The sequence below is a fragment of the Symsagittifera roscoffensis genome, chromosome 10 (genome assembly GCF_963678635.1).
Source record: "Symsagittifera roscoffensis chromosome 10, txSymRosc1.1, whole genome shotgun sequence".
Classification (NCBI taxonomy): Eukaryota; Metazoa; Xenacoelomorpha; order Acoela; family Convolutidae; genus Symsagittifera; species Symsagittifera roscoffensis.
The window spans coordinates 4,195,914-4,208,149 of record NC_087071.1 but is presented as its reverse complement, the minus strand read 5'-3'; the positions used below and the strand labels follow the sequence as shown (position 1 = coordinate 4,208,149).

The following is a 12,236-nucleotide window of genomic DNA, read 5'->3' as shown; positions in this document are numbered from 1 at the left end:
CCTTTGACCTTATCTTCTCTGGTATTCTAGCTTTGGCTCGCTATGTGATGGAATTATGGCAAATAATTCTATCTTTTTGCTATTCAGGAGGACTCATTCGTCAGAACAAACATGAGTTATTATTTTTAAAATGTTTGATTTTTTGATATATTACACGTATTTTCTTATTATTTTCATTTAAACCAGACTCACGTATTTGAGGAGCAAAAAAGGGACTCTAGGAAAGCGTAATCTTTGGTACATTTAGTAAATACAATTGTTTGTTTTTAAAGTTGTTTGTTTTGCATAAGTTTTATTTGATTGAATTTATTTATGAATGAAATACTGCGAGTTTTTTTATCACCTTGCACGGATTTAGAAATCGTTCTACTAACTAAAGCTTTCAAATTTTGTTGTTTTTCAACGATGAATGGTTTTTAGAGCAGTTCTGAGAGATTTCAAGCAATGGCAATGGATTTGTGAAAGCATTACTGGGGACGCTTTTAGACTCATTTTTATATTTAAATTAGCAATAAATCAGCAACCATGGTAACGTGAATTTTATCGATTCGGAAGCCCTGATTGAAGTACTTAATTGTATATTGACTCTATTGGTCGATAAAACATCCCCTTTTCGACTCAAGCTCTTTAAGTCGCTCAAAAGTGCCGATCGACCATGGTTAATTCAAAGGTCGAACCTGACCGATACATGCTCGACCATTATCAATAAATCACTCAATCAAGGTCAATATATGAGTAGTTACGCTGAAGTTCTTAAATTTTTTATTTGAAAATCTTTTTCATAAAAAAATTGCCAAAATATTTAAATATAAGATACCTGGTCGCTTGTTGATGCATGTGAACACAATATTTATAACAAAAATGGAAAGTTACGACAAGATTTCTCCATTATCATTCAACAATTCCCTCCATAAATTCAAAACTTTCAACTCGGTGTTAAATTGAAAAAATTTAGCTCACAATTGAATTAAGAAACGAAAAAAGAAAAACGTGAAAAAACTTAAGAAACATAAATGATTTTCTGTTCAAAATGCCAATTTTAGATCTGAAAAAAAACTGTTTTCATCTATTTTTTAAAACAATTCAAATTTGCCAAAAACCATGAAAAGCAAAAAGCATAAACGCATGGCAAAAAATTCCAAGATTGACAAGGTTAATCAAAGCTGACCAAGTTTCTAGATAGCTACATAGCGATATTTATTCGAACCATAAAGTCGACGGCTACACTGTTCCAACAACAAAATGACAATGGATACTCGTGTAAGCAAAATTATCAGTGAAACTTAGTAGACTCAACCAAAACTAAACAGGGTCATCAACGGATTTCAATTTTTTGACCCAATTTTTTTTGAGCCGCAAAATTTAGGAAGTACAACGGTCAACTCGTATGGTAGGATTATAATTCCACCATTAACCCGGGTACCTATCACTAAATTAACTGAAGTGCTTGTTTATTGAAAAAAAACTCAACATATCAAAAACTTCAAATTTTGTTGATTCAAATGAGAGTCAGGACAAATTAAATTTTCAAAGCAAAAAAAAATTTTTTAAGAAAAAAAAATTGACGTCTTATCGAAACTCTACTGCATAAAAAAACTTGACTGGCAATTTAAGCTCGGCGGCTAGTACTTAAAAAATTATACTAAACTTTACGCTAAAAATGATCAAAATTAAATTTTTTTGAATTTTCTCGAATCAAAACATTGACACAGTAGTTTTTTCACTTTCAAATATTGGAATATGATGATATCATAGTGATGCAGTCAAATAATTTTGCTTTGGTAACTTTTGCTCAAAAAATCAAGAAATTTTCCAGCAAAATTAAAAAACATCAAGTTTTAAATGTGATCCCGCACCGGAGTTCCATGGATAATAATCAATTATAGCGGAAAGTTGTTGTCTAAAATATTGTTATTATTAGATGCTATTGTTGCAAGTTTAGAATACAAAATTGATTATATTGTCATCATCATTTTTTTTCCGTAAAAACGCAACCCATCAAAATCCATTTTAAATCACTTATTAATGACTGTAGCGGATTATATTTTATATATATTTTGCTAAATCATTTGTAAAATTTGCTACATATTTGGCGTTACGCACCGCCTACTCGCAATCTAACCCTTCTCAAATTAACCCATTCCCCCTCATTTTGCCCCCACCAGTTTTGCTCCCTCATCCCCTTACACCCGCATTTAAATCACAGCCCGCCCCCATGTTTAATAAAGTTTACCACCAACCACAACATCACCCCCTTTTTACAGTTTAAACCCCCCCCCAGTTTATTTACTATTGAACGGCGATGGGGGAGGGGGTTACTCAGGGTAAACAACGCATATTTAGACCCACTCTTCTTTTTGAGTTTAACCATTTCACGCAAGTTTTTTGATCCACCCCCCATTTTTTATCCCGAACACGTTCCGTAAACTGACAAGGGTTAAACTGTGGGTGCGGTAAAACTGGGGAAAGGGATTGTTAAAAGAGGTGATTGAGTTTACGCAAAGAATAGAAAAAGCAGAGAAAATTTGATTAGATAACATCTTATGTATAAAAAAATTTATAAAACATAAAACGTAGCAATTGAACGAAACCGGAAATGGGATATCTTGAAAAAATTTCTAAATCCATTAGTTCTTCTCAAAATATACATTATGAACGATTGAAATCTTTTATAAGGGGTTATATTGATTAAAAAATATTAAAATTAATTTCCATTTTTATGAATTATAATCGATTATAATCGAATATAATGAGTCATATTGATATAACAAATACTACGGTTATAATGACTTTCTCATAATCGATTACTTTTATAATTTTATAGATACTGACCATTGAATGACAACATATTCGATTATTATCCTTGGAACTCCAGTGCGGGATCTCTTTAAGGGATCAATAAAAGCAAACACCAAAACTCAGAAGTGGTTGATGACTTGACACAAAAAAAAATCAAATGAATGGGTTTATACCGAGTCAGAAACATATAACGAGAAAAAACATTCAACAAACAAACTAAAGTCAATATTTTTTCTTTATTTTACTGAAGCAAATGTGATTGAGCACGAACAAAAGCTCATTATTCGAATTAATTATTATTTGAGGCCAAAAGTATATCAAAACAGAACCGATGATTCTGCTATCTACGATGGAGGCGCAGGTGAGAAATTGAACGGACTCATTCAATATCTCTGGTTAGTGACAGATGTATTCACATACTGGCCCCAAACAATTACATTATTGGCACTTGCTATCGAAAGGTAAAAGCATATCCTCTACTATAGTGTGCTAGCCCGAACTGCAAATCAATAAAAATTGCTGTACGAAAGTTTGTTGTGAATTTTCACTTTATTCAAAAATAGCGAAATTTTTATTTTACATGTCATTCTTGTTGCTAGTTATCAATTTACTTTATCGATTGATTTTTAAAACCATTTTAGAGTCACAAACTTCTGATTTTGATGCTCACTTTAAAAAAAATAGAAAAACACTCAGACCTATGAAACGTACATGATTTACACTTAGTAAAAAAAAGCTCTGCGTTTGGTTCTTCTTCTGTTTGGCTTGATAAATTGGCGTAGCAGGTTCTTACTACCCCAGTATTTTTTGTCTCTAGGCATTTTCAGATCAGTTCACTCTCATAAAAACTTTTTAGGTAGCATAAAAAACATCAGATACGAATCAAAGTGCGCGATTCCTGTCAAAGTTAGTATAAACCATTTGCCCACCCGTCATTTTTGCCCCTCTCCTATTGCAAGAAAGCTTTGACAAAAAAAATTGAAAACAGTTGGAAACTTCAGAATTAGGTAACATTAATTGAGTAACAAAGTCAAAGTTGCGCAGAAAAAAGTGAAAATGAACAACAGGTAACAAATTTTAGTTTAAAGCGTGCAAAAGACTTTGTGTGCTTTGAAGTTTGCCTCTCAAGAATCTGGGAAGGTTTAAAATATTCAAATTCTGTAAAATTTATTAGTTTGATTTTTTTAAACTAAGAAAGCAACAAAACTGAAAGCTGCAAGTATGCAAACGTTTGCAAGCTTTTTAAAACAATGTTTCAGGTATATAATCATTGTGCACAGTGCTGAAGCGCGTTCTCTTCTAAATTCCTCCAATCGAAAGAAATTTTATTTTACAGTCGTTTGGCTCACATTCAGTATACCCTTGACGCGGTGCATTCTTGTGCTAATGAAAATACTTAAAGAGGTAAGATTATTATTAAAGTTTTTTTGTAATAATAAGTTAATAAAACATTGCCAGTGGTTTCGAGTACCTTTGATGAATTTTTTTTTCAGAAAATATTGACATTTCTGATGAAACCAAAAAGAAAGTAAAATAAGTTTTGAACTTGAAAACGACAAAAGTTTCGCAAACCATATTTGTTCAAATTAACCTGTGAAATTCAAAATATGTCATATCGGCGAAAATTTGACAGACATGGTTAAGCATAAGGAGCAGCCCACTAGCTTTCGTGCGCTTTTGATTATGTGGACTAATGGAAAGTTCTATAAGTGGAAAGAGACGATTTGGCCTGCATATTGAGTATGCAAATTAATCACATTCATGAAATGGGTAAAGATTTTTTATGAGCTTCAGTATTAAATATGCAGAAGCATTGAAGCTTCACGCTTCACTTAATATCATTACAATTTGAATATAAGTTGCTGGATAAGTTGAAAGTCGAAGGTTGCACCGGTTGTAAACGAACAAAACGATTGGCGGTTGTTTCCGGTTTTTGATGATTTTTTTAGTCAACTTTTTTCTAGTCAGTTTTCACCAAACACTAGCCAGGCGCTATTTGAGAATCGTATGTTTGAGAAAACCATTTCAGCATAAAATCATCAAGCAATGTGAAGAAACTGAAAAAAATAAAATAACGAAAATCTCTCGGTTCGAGACTTTTGATCGAGTTTTATCCCTGGTTCAAATCCAAGGTAAAACGTTTTTTTTTGCAGTGAAATAATTTTTTTAATCAAGCATGAAACGTGTTCTTGATTTGTTTAAAAAAATAGTTTATTGTTTAACTCTGAAATATTATTCTAGCCAAACTAAAGCATAAATTCTCCTATTGTATCAACCATGCAATTCGGCTCCCTTCATTGAGCTACGTGAAATTTCTTTGCCAAGCAGTGTTTAAAGCTGAAAATGAAATAGGTTTAAGAAGCCTTTAAAAAAAACGCACAAACAAAGTTGGTTTTCACAAAATGGATATAAAGGATTGCAGATGAATGTTGTTAATGACTAGGTTTAATGATTTTCAATTTTTTTTCTAATAAAAATTAATTTTAAATAAATCTAAGCTATTCCTTAAACGATTTCCTGAAAAATAAGCTATTTTCCTAAATTGATTGGGGGATATGGTACGGTGGATCTTTTTTTAGGCTTAAAACAAACAACAAACAATAGTGAGTATGTGATTTTTCTTCTAACTCCATATCCTTTTTTTTATAAAGTAGAAAAAAATGGAACAAAAAGCGCTATAGATATTTTCGAATTTTTGCAGGTTTCAAATGCTCAAGTATTTCTCAAAAATCAACAAGTGCTCTTTCATACATTTAAAACTAGTCAATCGATTGAAATGGCACGATTAAATAATATCGAAGGATGATGTTTTGATGATCAAAACGCCTGCATAGAAAAATCGTGGCAGACACAAGCTTTCTTGTTTTAATCAAATTTAGGTATAATCACTGATCATACTTGAATCTGTTCGAGATTAAAAATACCTCTTCGTACCAGGTCAATTCAGTCATGAATGTTAAGATTGCCCCGTAAACTCAATGGAATAGTTTTCAAAAATATGTGATCAAAAAAACTAAAATTTTTTGAAGAAAAAATAGCTAGTTTCTGATCGAAATTTTTTTTTGAAAGTTTTTATCCCGGATAAGTTGCCGCTCATGCGTTAATAGCTCCAACTATCTCGCACGTTAAATGTCGAAAATTTTCAAACTGGCATTTTAACGCACATAAGAGTACAAAAAATAACTCAGGAAGTAATGAACTTCGCATGTCAATATTTTCCGATGGTATAGAAAACTGCAAAAGTTGCAAAATAATAAGTGGAGTTGTGTCAGAAAAAATCTAACCCGCCCGTTTCATCCGATATACAAAGTTTTTTCTTTTTTCAAAAAATGAGCAAAATTTTGCGCTGCCCAAAAATCATCTATTTTGACACATTTTTTAAACACATTTTTCAACATTACCGAACAGTGTGTCCATAAAAATTACTGGCATTTCTTGCCATTAAACGTTTTCTGAAGTTAGTTCTCGTTCATTGTTAAGTTTAATTACTCTTTGATTTTCATCATGAAAAAAAAAACAATCACTTTTTCAAAACTTTGATAAAAAATTGAGTGAAAATGTTGAATAGATTTTCTTAGTTATTTATAGATTCAATAATTTCTGATGGATTTTTTTTTCAGGGTGATGATTGCACTGATTGTTTCGAAGAGTGAGCTATGCAGACCGATAGAAATTTCCATGAGTAAAATGATTAGGTCCACGTGAGCTCGAAAAAGACTACATCATATAAATTCAATCGAAAGTGATTCTTTGTGCGCTAATCGATTATTTCATGCTTGAACCAAATCTCCTAGAACATTTAAAGTTGTTTTGTCTATAACTTAGTTTTTTTTACAATGACAGTATTCAAAAACTAGAGTACAATAAAATTGGGGATGAAATTCAAGAAATCTGGGGATGAAATTCAATGCGCAAAAACAAAACTTCACAGTTTCACAGATTCTGACATCATGAAGTATTTGCGGATTTGCCTCAATATATCTATGGTCCTGATGTGTAGTTTCATCTACTTGCGCTGCTATATCATTCTCAAATCGACGCAAACTATCACAAGAAACGCTATTCTAGCTAAAGCGTTTGCAGTAATTTTGATCTCCTGGGTAATTTTGGTGTTACCATATAACACATTCTATGACTTCAGCAGCCAATATTACCAGAGAAGGTCAAAACAAGGAATAGCGGGAATGATGAGAAGAGATGTCGGATTTTTTTTTCAAGTCGCATTTAAAGTTATTTTCATTGGCGTTCATAGTTACTCTTAAAATTTTTTTGTTTGTTTTTTGTTTGTTTTTGAAACACTATCACAAAGAAATAAGAATTTTTCTGTATCACGCAGAAACTGTGAGAAGTAACGAACTATAAAAGAATTATTTTCTTTTCTTTGCTTGAAAAAACTTTCAATCAAAAATTCAATTTATTACTGGCGCGAAATCACTTCTCAGAATTGAAAAAAAAGTGCCTAAAATACGCTTTATGGAATTTTTTTTTTGAGAATTGAAATTTTTTTTAGATACCATAAAGAAGCTGTTAAAACGCTCCCTTAAAGGTACAAGCCCGTTAGAAAATTGGTCGTTTTTATTCACAAAAAAAGAGAAAAAACCTTTAAAACTTATTTCTTTCAAGAAAATTTCTTATAGAAATAGATCAGTTTAATCATTTCGTGCACATCAACATACATTTCACCAAAAATTTTAGTAATTTTGCTAAAAATTTAGTTTTTTAAAAGTTAAGTAAATAGCGAAACCTTCAACCTTTGATTTTCAGCTTGGAAACTTGATTGGTTTTACTGAAAAAAAAATCAGTTGAGCTTTTCAAGTATTCATAGCTCATTGGAAGTTCTAACATTTTTGAAATACTATCAATTTATGTTTTGCAATAGCCATAATAACACAAAAAAAATTAATTTTGAGCATCTTATTTTATTGAGCAACAAAATTTTTAACAGTTTTTTATTCAAGAGAATATGATCATCTAAAAAGTGATAGGTTTTTTGATATTTTTTTAAACCTAGCTAACTGACAGTGGAAAAAATAATGAACGCTAGTAAACAAAAAAAACACTGGTTTGTTGGAAAAATTGCACATTTCCAATCCAATTTGACTAGAAAAAATAGACGCACTATAAGCTCACTAAATTTATCTAGAACAATTTATGACAAGCGCATTTTTATTCCGCTCGAAATCTGAAACTTAAGTTTCCCTTTCGAAACTAGATGTTCTTAATGATTTTTTGCGCCATTTCAACGTTCTTATTTGGAGTAACTTTCAGCAGATGAACTTCAATTGAACACAAAAAAAATTAATGAATGCACATCTGTACATCTGTAGTTTTTAAAGCTTTTTTAAAATGTTTTTTGAAAAAAAAATCACCAAAATCTACCCCACCAAAATCTACCCAAAAGTTTTCACTAGTTTATTACTCTTAATAGAAAACTAGTGAATGAATTGAAAGAAATGTCATGTTTTTATATATTAGTGAATGCCTTGTATTTTCCCAGATATTTTTGATGGTTTATGAAGTGTGATGGATTCAAGAAATTGTGACTATGAAAAAAGGCTTGGATTGCCGATTGGGATTCAGTTTTAAATTCTCGATTCAATATACCTGAAAGTAACTCAGAAGATGGAAAAAATCAGCTGGATGAAGATTTTTTATGGCTACTCACTGAAAGCTTACTTCGCGGAATAAGGCCTCTTTTGATCTCTTAATTAAATTTAAAAAACAAATAGCACAACTAAGTATACGCACAACCATTGATTCCGCTCTTCATAGAATTTGTTATTTTCTACTTGACATTGAAATGTTTGACATTTAAATCGTTTTGGTAACATTTGAAAGCATTTTCAAGAAATACAAATTGAGGACAAAAATTGTTTTGACAAAATTACGATTTTCTAAGGAAGATAAATTCCCCAGACTTCAATACTTCTCAAACATTTGATTCAAATTAATTTTGTGTTTCATTTTAGACAATTTAGTTTTCTCAGACATTTTTTCCAAATTGCTGCCAATCAGATAAAATTTTTCGTATTATTTTTCCTAATGTTTCCATCAAAAAACTAATTAAATTTGCATCCTTATATGGTAACTTGATCCATAATTATGGTTCAATTAAAGTTTTAGAGCATCAAAAGAGGGCGTGTCAGACTCAGCTTTGGGTTTGTCAACACTATTGTAGTTCTAGTCCTTATGATTCCTTTTCATGAGCCCCTTGTGTTAATCAAGAACATTATTCTGGAAAAAATTAAAAGAATCAAGAATAAATTTGAAAGATAAGCTGACAAGAAAAAAAATCAAAAAAAAATTCAAATACCCTGACATGTCTTTATTGTTGCCTCCAAAAACACCCAACCCTGTTTGACCTGGGGAAAAACATCGTTCCAAATCAATTTGTAGATCCCCTGCTTAATTAATTCTATCCTCAGCTGAATTAAGAATTCAGAAGATAACCTTTTTACCTCAACAGAACCTTATGGACAAGTTAAACTGCTTGATTTTACGGAAATGGGTAAAATAATTCGTGGTGTTTATACGAGACGTCTTAAGCTCAAAACACAGACATTACAAGATTTTGAATTTCTGATTTTGAAAAAACATTCAAACTACTAATGTTTTTCTGATCTCGAAATGATTTTATTCAATTTATCAAATAGTGCGTCCAATTAAAACCAGTTTCAAATACAAAATGACCAAATGAAACAAAAACCCACGCAGAGTACGCATTTTTTATATTTTTTCAACAAAATTTCCCAAACACTCTGTAGAGTTCGAAGTGATAATTTAACTGTCTAATAACATGTTTTTGAGACCAAAAAGCTTGTCTGATTTGATTATGAAAATTTTTCTGAGACAGAAAAAACCGCCGTTTTTGCGTTGATAGTACAAAAGTTAAATGATAGGGTTTTTTACAATCAAGTTCCTCTTTTATCGAAAAAAAACTTCAAGATTGTTTTCTTACGGCTAATGAAAAAACTTCTCAAAACAACTGATCAAACAATGCAAAAAAAACCTGAAAAATTGAATATTTTGTGTTCAGTTTTTCCTTCCTTTTGTGGCTTAACGCTACCTCAAAAAAAAACTTGGTATTATTAGCCAAGATTTTTATTGAACCTCTCGGCTAATTTTGAGTTTTTCCCATTTTTACGACTCCTAATTTTTACTACTTGAATTTTGAGTTTTGAAATTTTGACTAAATTGAAGTTTTCTTATATTTGATTGGCTAAAGCATTTTTTTTTTGAAACTTTCAGTAGAATTTTTTTGTTGATTTTCAAAATTAAAATTAGAGTATTCTTTGAATAGATTGTTTGAGGCATTTCTATTAAGCGTTAAGACGTTGCTGCTCGTGAAAATATTTATATTGTCTATCATCACTAGCTGTTTTGCTGCTTAAGTCTCTTTTTTCACCTGAGTAAAATTCTTTTAATGTGAAATGTAAAAAATTCTAAATTGTCTCCTAGAATGAGATGTTCAAATTCTAATTCACGCCTTTTTATTGTTTTGAAGATATAATATAAGACTCAGCTGACAGTAAAAACAAGTATTTCCGCATTCATTGAACGTAACGAGCGTGTCAACGAGGCCCCACCCTCCTGCTGTAGCGAGAACCCCACCCCCCCCCCCCCCCCCCCCTGAAACCCAGTTGTCAAAATTTGTCAACGGATACTTCTCTCTTTGAAACTATTTTACCATTTTTTGATTGACCGATCCAAGATTTTTCTGAAAGACTGCTTATTAGTGCTCTTAACTCACACCGGAGTTTCGTGGGTAATTATCTATTTTAATGGAAAATTGTTGTCTGAAAAGTTGACATTATAATAAATACTTTTTTGTAGATTTCTAGGCTTTCTGCAAAACTCGAACGCTAACGAACACATTCATCTCAATACTCACGGTTCACTAACTCCCCCCCCCCCCCCCCCCTCCCCCATGTCTCCAGCATTGCCCTCCTCGTAGCCATTCTTCACTGCTTCCCTCGCTACGCCCCCACATCCCCCACATCCCCCACTACACCCGTCCCCCTTTTACAACTCCCCTACCCGCGTTTACCCCAATCCCTAACAAACACCTTCTCCAAGCACCCCCACGCCCAGGACCACCGGAATAGGTAAATTAAGTTTAAATTTTTTTACGAATAAATGAAAATAGCAGACAAAAATTGTTTAAAAAAATTGATTTTAATCCGTTATCATTGATTTTAAAAGATTGTTCCGTTCGACATTTTTATTTTGAAAATGAGTTGAAAAGAATTGATTATAATTGATTTAAAATGGATTTTATAGCTTCGAAAAAACTAAATAGTCCACTTCAAACCAATTCTAATTGATAATTTATGAACTTTAGAGAGACAGACTATGAAACCGCATTAGAATTGATTATTATCCGTGAAATTTCTGTGCGGGATCCACCACATTCACCCATTTATTCCCCCATCTCCTCGCTTCTTCAATTGCCCCCCCTTTCCCGGCGCATCCACAACTGTCCCCTCCGTACTACACGTTTAGACCACTTCCCCTACGTTTATCCCCAACCCCACCCCTACGTCTTCCCATAAAGGAATGGGAGACAATTCAAGGGAGGAGGGGGTTTAACGCAGGGGTGGGAGAAAACAGGAGAAGAGGGTGTAAAAGAGGAAAGGTAAGTGGAACCTGATCTAAACTACATTTTATGATTGGATAATTTAGATATTTTATCAATGTAAAGTATTTAATATTAACCAATCTTGATCCATCTAACTAACAACCCACTTATTTGTAAGTGCTGAAGTTACTTGTAATTTCAGCACCAGAGAGATTTGAATTTAACTTAGAAATTAGTTGGACTCTCCCGAGCACTTCAGCAACCGCAATAAACCAGTATACCCTAGATCTATTGAGCCTAGCAGAGACTAGTTAAACAACCTGAGACTAGATAGTATAAGAGTAAGATTAGGATCGGTATTAGACTAAGAAGTTGCACGAATCTATCCGGCCGAAAATAAGATAGCGTGACGAGCAGACGGTGTACCCTATCCGAAATTACTCTATGAGTTAACCAAATCGGTCCTAACTCATCTGGTGCGACCATAAGTCTCGAACAAGACCTTAATAGCTTAGAATTAACCAAAATAGATTAGAAATTAGACAAAAACATTTACAAAATGTTATACGACAATAATTTAATCGAAATGTCTCTACGACTCAATAGATCAGAGCCAATATTCCGAACCATAACAGAACTACCCGGAATTGGAAGAAGACCTCGAACCAGAGACGACATACGACAAAGTAGAAACTTGCCATATAGCTATATGATAGTTAGGCAAAAACCAGAGCAAACTTTTATATTTAGAATACTACTGGCAATGAATTTAGATTTTCATTTGCAAACATAAAATCTTGAAGTTAATCTTCAAAATCATTTCAGGCGCTAAACAAAATTATTAATATACAATAACGAT

At 32.3% G+C, this 12,236-nt stretch overlaps 1 protein-coding gene across 1 annotated transcript in view; it reads left to right on the top strand.

The window, feature by feature from the left end:
• Nucleotides 1-115, top strand: part of LOC134855551 (uncharacterized) — a 50,984-nt gene extending 50,869 nt beyond the window's left edge. Inside the window, exon 13 of the mRNA XM_063872093.1 lies at nucleotides 88-115. Within this exon, the coding sequence (XP_063728163.1) occupies nucleotides 88-115 (28 nt within the window). The remainder of the gene's footprint in view (nucleotides 1-87) is intronic.
• The last annotated feature ends 12,121 nt before the right edge of the window (nucleotides 116-12,236 follow it).